The following is a 20,841-nucleotide window of genomic DNA, read 5'->3' on the forward strand; positions in this document are numbered from 1 at the left end:
GAGGCGCTACGAGGTAGCGCGGGAGGGCGGCGATGGTGTAGAGCCAGCTGCGGATGAAGTCAGCATGTTTCCTGCGCACGTCGACAGCAACACAACTATTTGGTATTTACAGCGATATCGTCCGATTTTGGGACAAGGCTATATTTAAAAAATGGCATTTTAACCACTTGAGTAGATTTTAGTTAGAGTACCTAAAGATCCTCAGAGGTGTGGACAAGCCCACCCAGAGCTTAAGCCAACCAACCAAACTTTTTTTTTTTTTGACAAGTCTCTGAGGGAGTTATCAAAGTGGTGAATGGTTTTCTAAATGCTGGCCTCACTGCCCCTCAGATACCTTTCTGAGAAACTCCCCAGTCGGAGCTTGAATTTTTGGCAATTGGAAAGGCATCATCAGTGCTTGTAGTAAACAAAACGGCATCCTTGTGAATAAGATGGGGATCAGGAGTTCCTACACAATCTTTCTTTCTCCTGTTTTGAAGCTACTGAAGTATGACTGAGGTTGGGGATTGATGAAAACGTTATCTTTCTACTGTAAAAGCCTGTGAAGTGTTTGATCGATGTTCATAGTAAAGATGTATTTATTCCATTTCCATCCAGAAATCATGAAATCATGTAGCGGTAGTTTTGTTTCCTGAAGTCACATTCCGTCGCAGTCATAGCTGGACATCAGAATTGTATTTATTCTGTCTGAATGGTAACATGAGCGAAGGTGCATCGAGGTGACCCGTTTGAATGTGTGTGTGTGTTAAAGGCGTTAAACTGTGTTTTCAAGCTTGGGAACTGGAAGAGCTCTGAATCGAGGAGTCGCCAGAAGACCAGGAGGAAAGTCAGACAGGCAGCAGCGTCTCAGGGACTCAACCAACACTCGTAGATTTGAACAAGAGATGACAGCTATATCGAAATCACGTCTCTGAGTCACTCTGGTTTTCCAGATGTGGTTTTAAATCTCTCTTGGTGAGGTGCAATACTTTGTAATAAATAATACTCGTTGCATCCTTGCATCGTACTGAAACTGAGTAACGCCCGAGGCTTTCATTCATTGTTTTGGTACTAGCGTTTAACTGTTGAAGGATTCTGAACTGCAACTAGGGCTTTTGAAGTTCAAATTTTAACATGTTTTTTTATTGCGCATGTCAGCGCAGAAGCCAGTTAGACGCATATTTACAGAAAGTGACTCGGGCCTGTTCGAGTCTCATCAAAACAGCCTTTTTGTTCTCCGTACAATTTTGAATTTGGATTAAATCAATCAAACGAACACCCAGATTTAAAGGTGGAGCCGCTGTCGGTACGTTATTGTTCCATCGCAATAACGGCAGGCGCAGACACGTGGGCCGTGCCTGTTTCTCAGCACACTCGGATAATGACTGTTTTTTTCATGTATTTTGATCAATAGCTGGACTCTCGCATTCGTCGCTCCGTTGTCTTGCCTTTTTTTTAATCTTTCATTCTAAATAGGGACATGGTGCCAGCCAAATGAGACTAAAGTAGTTTGATGTTTAGTGCAGGATCATTTGGTGTGTATGCTTGTGTTGTTTTGTCCCATCCAAACAGCCAGTTTGTCCCTGCAGTTCCCTCCGTCCGCACAGCCGTGGATCCTAACATAGATCTTCTTGCATGCCATTGTTTTTATGCATATAACTTTGTTGAATTATGTACGCAAGTTAACTGCCTTGTTAGCGAACACTTTTAAAATGTGGTTTGTGACGTGATGATTACATTAGGGATGTTTTCTTTTATATGAGGCTGATTTTTGTGGACCGTTAGTCAACATTTGCAATGACAACTACATGTATGTACTGAGTCATCACACTGAAGATCACATTAAAAAAAGGAAATGCATGAAAACACAGGTCAGAAATCTTCCCCTCATTCTATCAGAGCTACTAATGTGACCTGATGGAACATTTTAATTTGTGAAGTGAGCATTTTCACCGTTGATTCCCAGAGGAGGGGGTGATGCTGGTATATTTGAAGACTGTGTTGTGTGTTAATATTGATAGCATGTTTGACAAAGTTGTTTGTGATTATAATACTTGTGCCGCGGAAGGAAATGTTTGCCCACTTTGCCGGCAGATTGATACTAGAATAGTTGGGAGTCAAACGAAGAGTTCAGTTCTTATTCATTATCAAACAGGAGTTCAGTCAAGCTGCTCCAGGACTTGAAAGGATTCGGGATTTTGATGGGTGCTTATTGGGTGTTGTATTTGTGGGAAGTGTTTAAGAGTTGAAAGTGCTCCTCTGAATTTTACACACAAATGATCTTTTCATTTTCTATGGATTATTTCTAGCACCAATAAGACTAGTTGGTGCATTTGACGAAAACAAAAGGAGACCAAACATGTATTGTGTATTGTAGAAGAAACACTGTAAACTTACATTAGTCACACGCTGAAGGCCCCCGCCTGGACAATTTGACTTGACCACTTAAATGTTAAGCGAATCTTTCACTTCGGGACTGAATGCTGCATTTGGGTTACATTCACTCTGTCTTTAACCTGCGTGCTGAATGGCTTGTAACGCCGCTCATTTAACGTGCTTTACCCTGCTTAGACCAATTTTCTATTGCAGCCTGCTTTTTATAACGTGCCAATCAATGTTTTTAAGGCAACCTTTTGTTGAATTTGGCCTAGATGTTGTTTTATAGTGTGTTGTTCCATTGATTTATTTTTCATGTTTTTTTTATTCGAATTTTTCTGCAGTTCAGTTGATGCCTGCTGTTGTCTAGTTTGTGTGACTGTCTTTATCAACCCTGCCAATGGCTAAATGTTTCCTTCTTTGTGTCTTAAGTAAAAATGAGGTCAACATTTGAAGAAATAAACACTACATTGTGACAGAATTCTACTTTGATTCCTTCATTCCAATTACAAGTTAATCGTGTATCCCTTCCCATGGATGCGTTTCAGAATTTAAAATTAATAAATCGCTCATTACTCACTCTACACTTGTACCTAAGTTGAGATTAAATTATTAGGTTTTAATATTTCATTTTACTGGGTGAAATATTTTGGATACATGCTTTTATTTTGTAGTGGTTACAGTATTTAATTCTACAGATTTGTCTGTCACTAGGTGGTGCTGCTGATTAACCTTTCTTGAAGGCGGCAGTGAATTTGGAGTCCAATTCGAAGACAATCAGATAAAAGTTTAAGATGTTATATTTACCATGCGAGTCCTGGTACATCTCAGTACCTTGAATAATCATGTACATACGTTTCAGTTATCCTCTGATGTAAGAATACCAAGGTAAAAAATAAACAATCCAATATTATGTCTATCACAGCATGATAAAATATTCCTATGAATTAAAGATTACAAAGGGGTGGGAAACTAACACATTTTTATTGTGCAAAACAGCCAACACCATTAAGACTGAGAACCGGCCAGTGGCTGGTGAATATTTACATCGTGCACGGCTACACTCACCAGTAATGTCACAGACATGATCATTCATGTTACTGGGAATGAGAGATTTGCTCTTCATTTGCAATCAGTCTTCCTCAAAGGACAAGCAATATACTGTACTTCTATGTATATGAAGATGTATTTGTCACAGAGTATCATTTATCACATTAATATAAATGGGAAATAAATTTGTATTTGTGCTAAAAGATCAGCTGAAAAAGTTACAGCTTCGATCTACGACATCATGCATCGAACGTAAGATCAATTTGAATCGACTGCTGATCAAATACCAAAACACGACAAGGAAGGTTACTTTGCATAGTGATTTTCATGTATTCATTTGGTCTGATGCTGAGTACCGTAGTTTCATAAATATAGTGCAGCTATTTAAGGATTAAATTACCCGTCTATTTTTCTTTTGTATATCAGATGGGGGACCATAAGAAAACCGATCAAATGTGGATCAATGGAAAACTGTGTAAACATTATTAAAAATCACTCACTTGTTAGCATCTTCTAGTCCAGACCAGCTCTGATAAACATGGCTTCTCATCTGCCACAGCAGCGGGTCAGTTTATCAGGGATCATTATATTAATAGAGCATCTGCAACCTTCCAACAGCCAGCAACTAAACGTCAGCAGTCAGCTACAAGGTGACAATAAAACCAAAATGTGTGCCTGAAACATTTTGTCAACTCCACCTGGCAGTGTCTAAAAGAGAGCAGTCCCACCTCGATCCAAGAAGGCAGCAGTCCAAGCAGAACCATTTAAAGCCGCATCAATTGGGGGGGCTCAGCTGGACAGAATTTGGATTCAGAGTCCATTTCCAGTATTCCCGCTGGCTGAGTCGCTAGTTGTTCACAGAAGAGTGATACGAGTCCCCCCAGTGCTGTCAGAAGCGTGCCACAGCTTTTATATCCAAGCCACCAGCTCCACCTGAGCTTTCCCCGGAGCTGTGAGTCTGGTTTGTTCCCTGCTCCACCTGGATGTGATGGAGCCCATAGTTGAAGCTGGCACAGAGAAGATTGGTGGAGTCACTGGGAGACAGAGAAACCAGTGGGCCAGCACCATCCAGAGACAGGGTCGCCAAACATGCTAAACAGATTGCAATGGAAGGACGTGTTAAGAGGAGCGTTACTATCAAAATATTAAACATTGAAACAGCATCTGTACATGTGTCAAGCGCACGTCACCTGCTGTGTTCTGGTCCCAGATTTTGACGGAGCTGTCATGGGAGGAAGTTGCTACCTGAGCTGCACCACCAGGTAGAAACGCGCAGCAGGCTGTGGTCTGGAGGTGGCCTCTGTACTCCACAACTTTACAGCCAGGCTGACGCAGATCCCAAAGCTAAGAGCACAGACACAAGGCCACTGAGAACCAATGACAGCGTCAGTTTCCGTTTAGCTTCAGATCAGTAACAAAAGCTACACTTATTTTGGCACGAGGCTAGGTAATATTTATCATATTTTCTAAACAAAAGTTTTCACGTATTTCACAAGAGCAGATTTTACAATAGAACCCACTTAATTCCTCAATTGAAAGTTCCTGTAACCAGATTATCATGCTAATTTGAGAAGATACCGAGTCGATGGGAGAATCGGATCGTCTGAGGGTGCAAGATGGGGGAATCATTCAGAGACCACTGGTCATTAATCCAGTTGTTGTTGGTCATGACCCCTGACCTAGACAACCTGCTACAGCTTCCGCCTCTCCACCATCCATACGTCTACACCTCTATGGCCAGAAGCCACACCGATGCCTCAAATGGTCTCACCGTGGCTTCACAGCCCTGGCCTCCGAAGCCGTTGCTGCTGGACACCAAGTGGTTTCCGTTTGGAGAAACGTCACAGTGAGTTTGGATGTATTGCTTGGCTGGAAAGGTATTGGTCACCTGCCATGCACGGCTGTCCCACACCCTGTGCACATGCACAAAGGAAACAATTACGTACAGCGTATATGTATACAGTATACGTTGGAAAAGTTTCATCCAAATCCGAGCAACAGATCATGTTCTCTCGCCACCATTACGTCATTACGACTGATTATGACCATCTGAGGAAACACCTCTGCTCTATAAACATAAAATAAAGCTTTATTGTTCCCTGGCAGGAAATGTCTGTTGTTATGACAGCACACAGACACTATTTAATGAAAGAAAAGGTATATAAATCTTAAATCAAGCACAGCAGCAGCAGTATCTGGAGACAAATAAACAAGTTAAAATGATAGCGATATGATTAATCACAAATATCAACGGGTCTGTACTTTTCAGGGTCTCTTTGAAATGTAGAAGTTTAATAAACGTATTGAGCCTGATTCATTCCTTGCAAACAGCTGGAAGCAATAAGATGACAATTTAAGAAGTTTAGGAAGCTATAAAGATAACTATGAAAATGTATCATCACTTCAATCTCTCAGATGCCAATGTGCAGATGGCAAAACTTTATTGACGTGCTGCTATACTAGCTAAATCACAGGCATCCTTAAAAGATTCCGTTTAAGATTCCCCCACTACCGTGAGAAAAAAAATGTTTTTATTCATTCATATCTTGGTACAAATGTCCTACTGCAAGAGTTTTAAAGGAATACTAGAACAGAAAGCAATCCACTGATATTGACTGAGAATTCACTTCCAAGAGGACAAAAAACTCAAGTCAGCTACTTCTGGCTTGAGGCCAAAATAAAATCTATTCTTATCAGACGAAGCACTATGGAAATAATACGGTTTATTTTTATTTAATTGTCTTATATTATATGAATTATTATTTTTCCAACACAACATGTTCCAGCTTGTCATCGCTAACAAATTCATTACAGCAGGAGTGCATGTGGTCGTTATTTTAGCACTGAAAGGACAAGACTGCTGCAGTAATGCACCTTATGGTCTTGTCTTCAGAGGTCTGGACTACAGAGGAACTTCCTGGCACCCAACACACATGAGTAACCTGGACACAGAGTAGAGGACAGTGCAAAAGTTGAAGCCTGCAGGACATGGACTCAGAAGGTAAAACTTTAATGTCTTGTTGATATGATTATTTTTCTCACAAGTACATAACAGAATGTTGTGTGTACAAAAATGAAAATACTATTATTCTCACCAAGTTTCTAGAAATATTGTGTCTCTGTTCGCATTTTGCTGATTCGATGTCCCACAGGCACATCCAGTTGTCACGGGAACCGGTGCAAAGCTTTCTCCCATCTACACATCACAACAAAAAGTAGCACCATGCATGCATTCAGTGCCCGTCAGTAAAGCCAAAGGAGTGACATAACTAATCATATTTAAAAGACAAAGCCCTTTAAAGTCCCATGATGTGTTATAATGTACAACAGAAATGTCAAAATCAGGTCAGGGGTGCATGTGTGTGTGTGTGTGTGTTTACCAGGGCTGATGGCTAATCCATTCACCACCAACTCATGTCCACAAAATTCCTGAATAGGTTCATCCCCCTCATTTAGGTCCCACATCAGCACAGTTTTGTCCCGTGAGGCACTAAAGATCCACGTACTGCCTGGATAACACACCACCTGACACACACACGGAGTATAATAAATACAACGTGAGACCAGAGGATAAAACATCACTCCATAAGTAGTACACACACATACAGTATTGGCCTTACCTTGGTAACCTCTCGATTGTGACCCTGGAATGACTGACACATTCGACCTTGCTCCCAGTCATACACCACAACGGCCTACAGGTGTGGAAACACGCGCAGCAATCGGTACATGCGTCACGACTTTCAGTCCTATTTTAGTCACTGTAGGCACAGCTAGATGACAAATCCTCTAAGATTCCTCTTTGATTTATCATATCAACTTCACCAAATTCCATCAAAAGACATAAAAACAATCAATCATCTTTTCAAGTCATCAATTCTTGGTCAACAGACGAGTGTACCCGGTCACTCCCACCCGAAGCACACAGATGCGGGCTGAGATTGGTGACAGTGTTGACGGACCCTTGATGAGCAGGTTCATACTGCGCCACCTGACTGTCACAGGTATCGTCGGCCTTCTCCTCCTGGGATTCCCTGACAACAGGAAACACCGTCACTAACCAGCGTGGCGCTCGGTACAGTCGCACACCTCCACCGAGGCTAGACAAGCCTGCATGGCTGTGAAGGTGCTCTGACCCTCGTCTCACCTGTAGAGGTCAGACCTCTTGCGAAACTTGCTCTGTAGTTTGCCCATGTCTGCGAGGAACCTGCAGCCACACTGACACACAAAGAATTGCTATTAAACATGCACATGAACCGTTTAGTTCCTTTACTGTCTACTCTACGGCATGGTGGAGTGATGCCTGATGACGTGGGGCAGCAGATCCAGTCACGAAGCTGGTTCAACACACAAGAGCAGTTATTGATATTCTGTCTCACAGTAACAATAATCACATTTGAACATGGAGCTAAACGCACTTCTGAAGTGTATTGCTGCCATTGGATATACTTAGAGCCAAACCCTGTGAGTTTCAGATTGAAACTTGGATGCATTCGTCTGAGAAACAAGAAAAAGCAGGATATATTACAAATGCGCTGGCTTTATGTCACATCTAGAATTGATGAAAAGGTCCTCCTCCTTCACATGAAGCTCATGGTGAGCTAGAACTAGTCCATTTTACAGACACCTTCGTCACTATTTTCCTTCAAGAAAAATGTGATCAGCTGCAGCTGCTTAATGAAAAGATCAAACAACAATCAAAAGAAAATAAGGTATGAGGCTTAACTCAATTATGACCCAAAGTTATGGAACATGCAACTGGCAAATATCAGGGAAGCTAGCTTCACTTCAGCATCTAACTACCCAAAACCTTTCAGACACGTTTGAAACTCACTTCATCAGTCTTACACCTCCGTACTGCACTTTGCTGTAAATCACTTCAAGCTGTGCTAAAACTGTGATGCTCTACTTATTATTCTTATTTGTTTCAGAAATTATAGACTTAAATTAGTGAAGAAACCAGCCTGAATGAATAATTGTATTCTGGACAATGACATTCCATATATATATATATATTATAGTGCTACCTACATCTGCAGCAACATGTTACACATTCCTATTAGGTCGATCTTCTCTCACTGCGAGAATCCAAAAGTCTAATTTTGGGAAGAATAAAGTAAATATCTTATCTTATATGGGGAGCAGAAACTAGTTTACACTTCTAGTTTAAGCATCATGTTCCCACTGAAACTGGTTTCTCTCACACACAAGCCCAGCGAAGCGCCTGCCTCGTTATTCTGGCGGACAGAACTCCTCAAACAATCGGCAGGAAGGAAGGAAGGAGCGCAAATCCAATTAGAGCGACATCATTAATGTCACAAGGAATTAACGTAACGTTAGTCACTCTAAAACCACCGCTATGAACTGCCCAGCATTGCGTAACGCCCCCGGTGCATTTTAACTAGTAGTTAAAACCATGCTACGCTGCCTTGGTATGGGAAACGAGGTTTCTTACCGGTCACCGGTAGATGTAGTCGCTTTACGATGACTTTACGAAGCGTGGCTAGCTCGATAGCATGCTAACTAATCCGGACCCGTCATGCAGAGACAGATCAATGCACTAGTAACAGAGAATACTTGTGCAAGCTTCAGCACTTAACAGAGTCGTTGTTGAGACGACCGCGCAGCGTTTCCCGCAGAGCTCCATGATGATAAGTTAGCCAACCTGCATAAAAGTGTTGTCGTAAACTACACACCCCCATCACACTCTCCGTAGCGACGCTTACTCGTATCTAGGCGAGGGCAATGTCACGTGACAATGGACAGGAAGTAACTTTTTTTTTTTTTTTTTTTCTTCCACAATAAAAGTTGGATGGAATATAAGCGTTTTATTGTTGCAATTCTGTACATTTCCAGCTATGGGTACGGTTTTTCTCAGTATGTGCCCAAAATGTGAACTTTTCAACTTGAACAATTAAGATCTAAAATAATTTTGACAGGAGGCCCCTTTGAAAGACAGAGCTTCAAACTCACATAATAAAAGACCCTTATTATTAATAAAGTTGTTTTTCTGCCATACATGTTCCTGTGTTTATTAACAGATTACAAACAATAGAAGTCACTAAAAATAGAAAGTTCTAATAAAATATTGCAACTTTTAAAATTTATTATTCCAGTTGACAGAAAATAACAATATGACAACAATAAGACGCATTTATTTCAAAGTGAATCTCAACGATACGGAACAATAAACGGGAGGTTAAGAGGTTGCTGAACTGCAGCTGGCTAGAGAGCCAGTTGTTTGACATTCATTTAGGCACAGGTTGAATGGCTCCCCGAGCTGGGACTCTGGGATGAATCAGAAGAGTCTCTTGACAGTTGATATGAATTATATTCAAACTGTCTCACAGTTTTGCTTTGTATGTAATGTTTTCATACAGTATAGATCAGATTTTTGCCTGCTTGGTAGATAAAGTCAGTTTTAAAAAAAGACCTCATTAGCTGGATTTGAACAAAGGCATTCCACCCAATTCTGCTCTGGGACAATGTGATTGTCCCATTTAAATGGGCTAAATAGGACACTTAGGTTACAATCAATATGAGATGGCCTCACTTCTAATTTCATTTGCAGGAAGTGGTTTCAGTATGATGACATCCAACATTTGTTAGTTTATCATTTCACTGCAAGTGAAGGTTTACTATAATATAATGTTTGCATTAAAAACAATCATAATTTCAGTGATTATTTCCAGGTATAAGTCAATGACACCGTGCTGGTGTCATTGACTTATGGAGTCACTACTTCCTACAGAAGTAGTCACTCCATAACACAGTTTGACATTTTGGGATTATTATTTTTTTAATATTTTTTTATTTTAATATTGTATCTTTTTCTTGATATATGCAATAAACCAGAATTATATAAATATTTTCTATCTCTCTCCATGTGAAATGCACCCCGATAATTCTACTCTTTTTTAAGTTTAACTTCGTTCATTATTATTTGATATCAGCACAAAATAAATTATTTTAATCTGCCATAAGGATACGAGTCCAACCCCCCCATTCATAAACATTTCTGTGCCACAGGTTGGGGATTGCTGACCCCCCCCCCCCCCCGATGGGAGGTCTACGTCACCCGGTTGGCGGAGGAGTGGATGGTCCATGTAATAAAATACATGAAGAGAATTGAGGAAAAGGAGATTTTGCTTGGAGAAAAAGCAGAAACCACTGCGCGTAATGTTCCTGTCTGCTCGCCTACACGTAGCCGTGGACGCGGACGCGGACGTGGACGCGGACGCCTTCCAGCACGGCCCGTGATATCTCCGCTGCGGCATCGTTATCTCCGGATGAATTGCGTGACTTTCTTGATTTCTGTTTTGTAGCAGACAGACGGAGATAACTGGACTTTGTATTCCAGCCCAGCGGAGTGAAGGTCCGCCATATTCCGCCTCGCCACGCCCGGGACTCGAGCCATTTGGAAAACAAACCCCACCGCTGGACTCGTTGTGTTCTTCTTCACGTTGCCCACTCTCGCGGACGATAAATTCAACGTAGCGGATTTCGTGGATGGAAAAATATAACAAACGCTGACGGACTTTGAAGGGAGGGTGGCGCGGACGAGATCACGCAGGAGCGCACGGAGGATGCGTCCGAAAAACGATCTGTTGATCGCTCCGAGACGGAAAAGCGGATCAAACCCAGCAGGATTGATCAAATATTCAACTCCAACCGCGTTGGACACTGTTTAGAAGCTGTCCAGAGTGCAAGAAAGCGAAACGACGCGGGGGGGGGGGGGGGGGGGGGTCAACAGTTTATCAAATATCTAATTTGATAAACACAATCTGCGCTCGTACAGCCTCATCATAAGGGCGTCCACGCGTGATTTCACCACAAGCAGGCCCGCATGAAGACGCTACAATACGGGCCTCTGCTTTGTTTTTTGTTTTTTTATAGCATTGACTGATCGATCTGGCATTTGAATGAACCCGTAAAGGAAGGAAACGCAGAAGAGTCCGTGGAAAGGAGAGAATGACTCTGGAATCCATAATGGCGTGTTGCCTCAGCGAGGAGGCGAAAGAGGCGAGGCGGATCAACGACGAGATCGAGAGGCAGCTCCGCCGGGATAAGAGGGACGCACGCCGGGAGCTGAAGCTGCTGCTTCTCGGTAAGCTCGACGGGGGGGGGGGGGGGTCCCGGCGCGTTAGGCCTGTGATGATAATAAACCACCGGATTTGAATAACTGCAACAGGTCAGGCAACAAACTGCGCTCTAATCACTGCAAAGAGGTTAAAGGTCGACTGCAACCTGCCGGGCTGGGTCAAAGATGGACCGGGCCCCTGATGATCATATCTCACCGGTTAGGGCTAGGTATCTCATAAGTATAGTGTGGTGGTACGCTAATGAGCCCACTAACGCATGCAGGATGTTAATGCCAGGATGGACACACACACACACACACACACACACATCCATGGTGGCCGTGGGCTCCATTCCCACTCACTGACCTCTGCTGCTTCTCAACCCCCTCCTCTTTCTCCCCGCTTCCTGTTACAATCTCTCAGCTGTCCATTCTAGCAAAAGGCAAAATTGCCCCAAGAAGTTTGTGGGTGTTCCATGTCTCCCACCCTCTCTGCTGCCATACGGGTGACCCAGTATCCGTCTACGCCCCCTCAAAGTTTACATTTCTCAGATCTAGACCATGATCCGGATCCAATTGCACATAGTGGTGGAACATCAGGACTCGACCATGCCTGTGGTTTTGGTATATTATTGGCTTTTATTTATTTTGACTGATATTGGTACTGTTATATATTTAACCCCCCCCCCCCCCCCCCCCCTGTCACTGGGTTTGAATGAATATAATTTGTGGCACACAAGCTTTATTACTAATTAAGACCACACACACTTCCCGAGCCACTCTACTCTCCGTGGCTTCATTGACCCATATGATAAATATAAAAATAAATATTTAGTGTCTTGGGAAAGTTTGGCTTTTGAAATGACTACTTAGTATGTGAAATCCACTTGTCTATACTAAAGCAAACAACAAAATCCTTGTTTAAAAGTCTTTGAAAGCATCAATCCGTCCGCCTTTCGCATCTATTAAGGAGGCGTAAACGATTAAGGTAGATGTGAAAAAGTTATCTCCTCAGCAGAGCACCAAGAACACGCATCTAGCAACAGGGTGGAGGATGCAGTGGGGGGAGGAGTGGGTTTTTGTGCAACACTTAGAGCTGTCTGGCACAAGAGTAGTTTAAATGCAGTTAATGAGTCAGAGATTTCACCCAGATAAGTGAGTCAAGAAAGTCCAGTAAAAATCAATGTCTGCCAGTCCCAGAGCTGAAGAACAGTCATTCAGAGTATCTCTGCGAGGGCCAACTAAAATCGATCCCCTCCAGCAGCACATTGAGTATCAGCGCACTTTAATTGAAAATTAAATAATTGCTGTAATCTATCAAGACAGCTCATACTTTCATTGATTACAAGAGGAAAAACACCTGCTGCCATTTTTTTTCGCCTGTTTATGTGCAAAGCTTCAGGATAACCAACCTTGGTAATCGCATATCAGTCTATTGTGTGACTATGTGTGGCCCTGCGATGGCCTGGCGACACATCAGAGATGTTCATAGCAAGCTGGGATAGGCTCCAACAATACCCGTAACCTGCAAAGCGGAAACGCGGCTGTAGATCACCTGCTCTGATTGTTTTAATAAAGCGCCTTTGTCCTCGGTATCGGCTTTAACCTAAATACGCCCTATTTTCTGGATCTTTTGCATCTTATTTAATATACACCAAAATGTTAATTTCTGCAAACTACTGTCCGGTTGTATTTCTACATGTATTGCACATATATGACCTATTAGTTCAGCTCTCTAGGTATCAAACCTCTGTTGGCAGTCAAAAATGGAAAATATGCTAAATTGATTTAAATTTACTCAATTAAAAAAGTGGCTCAGCTCAAATCCTCAAGTGACAATAGGACCTAATTTATAATCCCTGTCCCCCTTTCCTCAGTTACACTGATGATTTGTAGGTTATTGGACGCCAAACATCAGAACAGGCATCGCAGTTATGAACTTATTTGATCTTGGAATTACCTCTACAGTCACAAAAACACCTGATAAACTTTGCAACTCATCGATCAATAACATTAGCAAAAGTGTTAATCTTTCCAATCTCTGTTGGCTGCTTTTATCAGAGACATGAAAGCTGTGGGAACTTTGTCAAGGCTGCGACTGAACAAAGTCCATCGCGAGCTTGTAGCCAGCTTTTAACAAACACGGTTAGAATTATGACCGGAAACACCAACGATGTCCTTTCTCCTACGATTCTTGTATTTCAATCACATTGATAATTCGGCGAAAGGAGTCCGTGTGCAGCGTTAGAGATGGAAGCTTTTTTTTCATGATCATCTAGTACAACAGGTAAACTGTCATGCAGTACATAAGTACATGACTTAGTACCAGCATTGCCTCGAATCCAAGTCAGGTCTTGCAGACATTAAGGTAATTTCATACAGTTGTGATACTTTGTCATTGAGCTAGTCCTGATCCTAATCATTTCATGTTAATGACTGCACAGTCGCTGCAGCCTGTAGCTATAGAGGAGCACATCAAACATTTGGTGCTCCAGTATGCCAGCTCTGGCTTATATCACTATGACAGTCAATACATGTTGAGAAAATGTACAGAAAACTTTGTAAAAACGCAATCACGCAAATGTGTGGAAATCACACATTTGCGGCGATGGAGAAAAAAAAAAACTTTATTGTAATTTCTAATGCACAGGGGAGTTCTTTAGGAAAGTTACACTTTAAACGTTATCCTGTGCTGCTGGATTCAAACGTTTCAACGGTCGATGTGGCAACCCACAGCAACGAGTGGAGCGTCAAACAATGGCAACGCCGATGGGCCGTTTTAGCGTAAGATAAAAATCTAACGTGTCACAGGTGCAGAATTTTATGAGCAAATGAATGATCTTCATTCAGACCGGACAGTTAACTGTGTTGAATTTTGGAATCTTCTAAACTTACTGGATCAAAAATATGTCATATCAAGGAGCAAGCAATCCTCTGACATAATAACACCACGTCGGAGCGATGAAGCCATAAAGTCTCAAATCTGAAATCACAATTTTGTTTTATGTTATATATCTAGTTCTTTTGATGCTTCTGCCAAAGGGGAACATATACACACGTTTGCACTTATCAGTACTTCTTGGTAACGGCGAATCATCGCTTTACATCTCTTCAAAACCGCTGCAGGAAGTTAATGAAGCTTTCACACGTATACTTTGTAGGAGCCATAAACACACACATTTTGTGGTTGCTCCCTTCAGTTTGCTTATCTTCTTATTATAATTATATCATTATAATTCATCAATTATAACAGAAGTCACACTGGAATGCAGCACACATCTCTTGACTGCAGCCATGCAAAGCACACACACACACACAAACACACACACATTCCTACAGGTTAAAGTTATTCATGACTGAATGTTCAGGTAAAGTTAAACAGTTCCGTCCGCCCTTCACATCAAATAGTCCCTGTCACTGCTGAGAGGGGACAGATGTTTGCTGAAAGGAAAGTAGCTAGCACTTAATGTATCTGACTGACTCAGTGCATGAGTGACTGCGTGTGTGTGTGTGTGTGTGCATGTTTGTTCCAAGATAAAATGTTTGCATTGCAAAGAGTAATGATTCAGGGTTTTTTTTCCCCCCTCAGGAAAAGTTTCTAAATATTTACACCCACAGATGTTTTTAGAATACATTCAGTTAAATCCAATTTTATTTTAGGCTTTAAATTATCATTAGCTTGTTTAACCCCTGCAGCTTCATAGTGGCCAAGCCCACTGAGGATTAGCACCTCTGTGGGGTCTTTCAGCAATTTAGTCATTGCTTTTGGCTTTCTGACTTCACTATTCATCCATTTCCTGACATGGAATAGGTTACATTGTTCACACTGTATTGTGCTGATGTTTCATCAGAGACACGTGTTCATGGTTTCTGACGTATTAACTCAGGCACGACGGCACAAATGGAAAGAGTTGCTCACTTGTATGATATTTGGCACCGAATGGGAGAGAGAGAGAGAGAGAGAAGTGGTGGGGTAGAAATCTTGCAGGAGTGAAGAGGAAGATGGTTTCGTGTTTGCTTCATTACGAAGCAGAGTTTTAGTGCATCTTGGTGTCTTGGTCTGAGATGCTGGTACTCATGTGCAGCATCTGGTGGTTGTGCATGTTGCATACATGCACAACCCTTTTCATGAGGATGGCCACTTCTCCTCCAGTGATCTGCAATGGACTGTCTTTTAAAAGGAAAACATTGTGTGCCTCTTGATTGCATTTGATTTCCGCGTAACAATCAGAATCGGACGGTAAATGCTCCCACTCGTATCAAACCAGACATGCAAACTGAAGATCCAGGTCTGGACTCTGATCTGAATGAATGCCGCTATGTTTGAAGAGTTTTATGGCCGTCCTCGCATTGCTTGGTGAAATAAAGAAGTAATCCATTGAATCTAAATGTGCTTTTTGGACAAATGAAGACATGTCGATGCAAGAGAGTAAATTCCCTCTATTCATTTGTCGTTGTTCTCAGGCACTGGAGAAAGTGGAAAGAGCACATTCATCAAGCAGATGAGGATTATCCACGGCGCCGGCTACTCAGACGAGGACAAGAGGGGTTTTACCAAACTGGTCTTTCAGAACATCTTCACAGCCGTGCAGGCAATGATCCGAGCAATGGAGACACTCAAGATCCCCTACAAATATGAGCACAACAAGGTAAAGGATCCTTTCCCTCAAGCCATGTTGAAGTTTCCCAACAAAAATATTGACTATTGCCTGTAAAGGTTTGTGTTTTGAGAGTGAAAGAAGCAAAAAACAAAAGTGACAGCAGCATCGTTGTGTATTTTTAGAGTGCCATCTATCTTATTTGAAACAGCCATCCGTAATTGTTTCCTGTCCCTTTTTGACACTTCCTGTGTCCTCAAAGCATTCTGTCCCTGGATTATTTGGTTTTGCTTCTGTGTTTCTACTCTGTGCATGCAAATATACATTTGGCTAGGCTAAAGGTGACTTTCACTTTAGAGTGCCTTTTTTGGCTGCTTTCATTTATCTACGTTAACTTACCCAAGCAATGACAAACAGAAGATATTCGTATGATGGTATGAAGAAAAATACTTTTGACAACCTCAGTTGTCTTTTGCGGTGACGGCTATTGTTTCTTGGGGGGGGGTGGGGGGCATGCAACACCAAGCCACCGGCTGGCTGTTGGGCCAGTGTGCCCCGCCCTGTTGGCTCTTGTCTGAGGCTTTTTGGCCAGCTGAATGATTAATTAGCATATTTATTGTCATTGTTGTCGGGATAATTATCCGATCTACTGATTTCCCAAGCATTTTTAGCGGCGCACAGAGACCCGTGAGCAAGGATTGCGCAGTTTGTGTCCACCTTTTTTTGGTCTCATTCACGACCATTGCTTTTTCAATAGCGTACAAGTCACACTGGCAGGGAGTACCCGATCTGTCTGCTTAGATTACATAAAGAAATGCTCACAGGAAATGGCTTTTTTGGGGGGGGGGGGGGGGGGGTCCACATGAACGCAGAGGAAGTGAAAGAGAAACCTGTCGATTGTATTTACGCCGGCTGGCTGCCACAAGGTTTGTAGGGGGAACAATCCCAACAAAGAAAGTACAGGTACTGCCATGTGGCCGCCTGGTTTTTCATGTCTGGCATCTTACTCTTCTTGGACACAAGAGGAAAATGAAACTTCTTCCACCATAAGAGTGTTTTGATTTATTTCTCATGCATGTCCATATATTCTCCATTAAGTAAGTTGTTTGTTTTAGTTAAACGAGCATTGAAAACCCTTAAAAGATTCTTAAAATCCATCTTCGACAGTTTTATCGGAATGAAACCGTTTCACCAATCGGGCACGCGGTGAACTGTTGTCATGGGACACAGTTTTATTGGGAATGTGGGACAGCAAATCTCTCCCTTTAGTCGGCCCAGTGAGATCTGGGCTTCAGATATTAGGCTCACGTTGAGCCTCGGGGTGCAAAGAAACTTCTGGTTATAGAATGCGAGTGAGTGCTAATTAGCACGGCATAACCTGCGTGATGAATGTTCTTCATGGCTAATGAGTTTTTAGGTTATCAATGAAAGTATGACTCATGATCAAATGAAAGAACTATTACTTTGTTTAAAAATAAAAAAACAAAAAGATTTGCGTCTCCCTCTCTCCTCCCCTTCAGGGCAATGCTAACATTGTGAGGGAGGTGGACGTAGAAAAGGTCCACATGTTTGAGAATCCTTATGTCGATGCAATCAAGAGCTTATGGAACGACCCGGGCATCCAGGAGTCCTACGATCGAAGGCGGGAATACCAGCTTTCAGACTCCACTAAATAGTGAGTAGCATAAGTATAGTACACGACACAATGAATACAAATGCCAAAATTAGACATCCTGATGTTGACATCGGAGAAAACGAAGGGAGGACTTCTCTAAACATGCTACAAGTGAAATACAAGACATTGATGACGCACTAGTCATGTTTCGGATGGTTCCCGTGGTTTAAAAAAAAACAACCCAGCAGGTAAATTGTCTCTCTGTGTGTGTCTGTAGTTACCTGAACGCATTGGACCGGATCGCAGAACCAGCATACCTTCCCACCCAGCAGGATGTGTTGAGGGTTCGCGTTCCCACCACGGGCATCATTGAATACCCCTTTGACCTGCAGAGTGTCATATTCAGGTAAATAAAGAAATATTGTGATCCACCAGGAAAAAATGGTTTGTATTGTCTCTGCCGCCGTGGTAGTAAAAGCACAAAAAGAATTAGACCAAGCAGTGATAAAATCAGACATTTTATGTACCCTGTGCATAAATACAGAATAATCACGCTCAACATATTAGACCCGCAACCTGGAGATTTAAATAGCAGCTCGTATCGTTAGCAGCTAATTCATACAGGAAGTAGATCCTCCAAAAATGTGAGCGTTAGGTCTGGGCGCTCCGGACTCTCCGAGCAGGTAAACGACTGTTGTCGTCATATTGTTTTGTCGTTTACAAAATGCTTCTCATATGTGTAACATCATTTATCCTGCTGTCACTTTTCTCTTCCCATGCGTTGATCTTTCAGTTAATAAGACATTCAAACAAACTTGCCAACGTTCCCATTGCTTATTGCAACTGTTCTCTCTCTACCGGATGCTGCCGCCACAACAGGATGGTCGATGTCGGCGGTCAGAGGTCAGAGAGGAGGAAGTGGATCCACTGCTTTGAAAACGTCACGTCCATCATGTTCCTGGTGGCGCTCAGCGAGTACGACCAAGTTCTGGTGGAATCCGACAACGAGGTGAATGAATAACTCGCACGAACGTGGGCTTCTTCGTCTTCGTATTGTCTATTTGATGCTCTCTCTTTTTTTCCCACTTGCCAAAACAACAATTTCACCTCTTAAAGTCCTTCTTTGTTTCACCAAAGATGCAAAGCTGATCCTTCTATTTAAAACAATTGAAAGCAGGCGTTGCTCCTTCCCCGCTGTTCTCCATGTTTTTTTCCATTGGAAATCATTTGTAAATGTTCAGCCAGCTGCTTTGAATACGACCTCAGGACACGTCTCCTCAAGATGACGGAACGCGCGTGTCAGACTTTGCTAGGGTCGAGCTCGCTGAAGCTCATTTTCAGAAACAATGTTTGGCTCAGAACTGAAGTGCCAGCGTAGCAATTTAAATCCTGCGCTCTCCCTCTGCTGTGGTGCGACGGTTTCTGAACCCTGCTGCTCATGAGTGTGAAAGAACTTTAATGTGGTTTAATGAAGGGATTAACACTCTGTCACTTCCCTCCCCCTCCCCGGCTCCCCACACATTCTCACTCGGTAGAACCGGATGGAGGAGAGTAAAGCTCTGTTCAGAACAATAATCACATACCCCTGGTTCCAAAACTCCTCAGTCATCCTCTTCCTCAACAAGAAGGACCTGTTGGAGGAGAAGATCATGTACTCTCATCTGGTCGACTACTTTCCAGAGTATGATGGTGAGTGACAGAAGAAACACGATTTAAATTCAATTAAAGGCCAAACAAAACTGTGAAATCTGCAAACGGTGGCATTTAAGTTCAGTAGCGGCACCAAAGAAGCCGTTTTATCGACAGTAGAGTTGTTTTGGTATCGTTCAAAATCCTGCAAGAGATTCGAATCATGTCAAAGATATTTTGAAAGCCGTCCTTTAAGTTATAGGCCGAGCGAATAAATACATCTTAAAAATATATGGCGAATAATAATATTTAAAACACACACACACACACACAGCAGCTCATTGCATCTTCTTGGAGATTACGTTCATGCCTCTTTCCCTCCTCAGGTCCCCAGAGGGATGCCCAAGCAGGAAGAGAGTTTATCCTCAAGATGTTTGTGGATCTGAATCCAGACAGCGATAAGATCATCTACTCTCACTTCACCTGCGCCACTGACACAGAGAACATCCGCTTTGTCTTCGCCGCCGTCAAGGACACCATCCTGCAGCTCAACCTGAAGGAGTACAACCTGGTGTAGGGCGGAGCGGGGCGGCCGCCAGGAGGCGCGTCTAAACACACTGACTGATACGAGTGGTGAAGACATGCATCATACACACGTAAAAAAAATATAATGGTTGCATAATACTAATTTATTTGCCATTTGTTGATCTCTTGGTCCTAAAGCGGCGAGCAGTTAATGTTATCTTGCTGTTTAAGGAGTTAATGAAATGTGAGGGAGTGAGCGCGGCCAGACATTCAGAATGGGAGGGGAGGGGCTTGCTGTTAGATGTATATCGATGATCCCTTCTCAGCATCTTTGCGTATCGTGGGGGGGGGGGGGGGTTCTGACAGAAGGCCAGTATTTTGTGCGCTTGAGGATCGAGGGTTGGATTTGTCCATCAGTGGCATCTCCTCCTTTGTAATCGCAAGTGGAAGGAGGTAAACAGGATTTTCTGTCCCTTTCTTTTTAGCTGTCTGTGCATTCTGAAGCTTTGTGCTGGGGGTTTACCCGTTTGCCCGACCAGAAATGATGTTACACATCTCCAAATGACATCCTGACCTTTGATCTTCATTTGGGCTGATTGTCAACTCTTGTGAGAAATGGGCTTAAACTTTGATCTGTGATTTTTCTTTTTTAGCATCGACTTCAATCATTATTACTTTTACATCAACCTGAACTTGGTTCCATCTGATACTGTAACGGTATCCCGAGTCGCGTGTTGAGTGACGGTCATGCGTCGCCTCTCCGGACTTTACTTTTCCACTAATCCTTGAGAGGGCTTCCAGACGACCGGGTGAGGAAGAGGAGGAGTAAGGGGAACTAGGCTCATGAAAAATGTGAAGGTGCCGCTTGCGTTACACTGAGGGGAGTAGGATATAATAATTTAAGAGACAGTGTTATTAAATAACTATGTTTGACTGTGCCACGTTAATGCTTATATTATGGTAATATGTGTATTTATAACCAATGCCGA

General features: G+C 42.5%; 2 protein-coding genes across 2 annotated transcripts; one reads left to right on the forward strand and one right to left on the reverse strand.

Moving 5' to 3' along the window:
* Positions 1 to 4,294: 4,294 nt before the first annotated feature.
* On the reverse strand, positions 4,295 to 7,599 carry wdr31 (WD repeat domain 31). Its single transcript, XM_068738736.1, has 9 exons — positions 7,553 to 7,599; positions 7,307 to 7,439; positions 7,026 to 7,100; positions 6,786 to 6,930; positions 6,501 to 6,601; positions 6,280 to 6,347; positions 5,177 to 5,318; positions 4,596 to 4,749; positions 4,295 to 4,497 (listed from the first exon to the last, which is right to left on the reverse strand). Exons 1-9 carry the CDS (start codon positions 7,597 to 7,599, stop codon positions 4,295 to 4,297), a joined length of 1,068 nt encoding a protein of 355 aa, XP_068594837.1.
* Positions 7,600 to 11,376: 3,777 nt separating this feature from the next.
* On the forward strand, positions 11,377 to 19,904 carry LOC137918023 (guanine nucleotide-binding protein G(q) subunit alpha). The gene is made up of 7 exons (XM_068760766.1): positions 11,377 to 11,512; positions 15,950 to 16,134; positions 17,604 to 17,758; positions 17,976 to 18,104; positions 18,578 to 18,707; positions 19,234 to 19,387; positions 19,714 to 19,904. Exons 1-7 carry the CDS (start codon positions 11,377 to 11,379, stop codon positions 19,902 to 19,904), a joined length of 1,080 nt encoding a protein of 359 aa, XP_068616867.1.
* The last annotated feature ends 937 nt before the right edge of the window (positions 19,905 to 20,841 follow it).

The sequence above is a fragment of the Brachionichthys hirsutus genome, chromosome 4, assembly GCF_040956055.1.
Source record: "Brachionichthys hirsutus isolate HB-005 chromosome 4, CSIRO-AGI_Bhir_v1, whole genome shotgun sequence".
NCBI lineage: Eukaryota > Metazoa > Chordata > Actinopteri > Lophiiformes > Brachionichthyidae > Brachionichthys > Brachionichthys hirsutus.

Coding starts and splice junctions, on each gene's coding strand:
- wdr31 (XM_068738736.1), bottom strand. CDS start 7,599: ATGGGCAAACTACAGAGCAAGTTTCGCAAGAGGTCTGACCTCTACAG. Junction 7,101..7,306: donor CTTCGGGTGGGAGTGACCGG/GTACACTCGTCT, acceptor CCACACCTGTAG/GCCGTTGTGGTGTATGACTG. Junction 5,319..6,279: donor TCTGAAGACAAGACCATAAG/GTGCATTACTGC, acceptor GCATGTGCACAG/GGTGTGGGACAGCCGTGCAT.
- LOC137918023 (XM_068760766.1), top strand. CDS start 11,377: ATGACTCTGGAATCCATAATGGCGTGTTGCCTCAGCGAGGAGGCGAAA. Junction 16,135..17,603: donor ACAAATATGAGCACAACAAG/GTAAAGGATCCT, acceptor CCTCCCCTTCAG/GGCAATGCTAACATTGTGAG. Junction 17,759..17,975: donor CTTTCAGACTCCACTAAATA/GTGAGTAGCATA, acceptor GTGTGTCTGTAG/TTACCTGAACGCATTGGACC.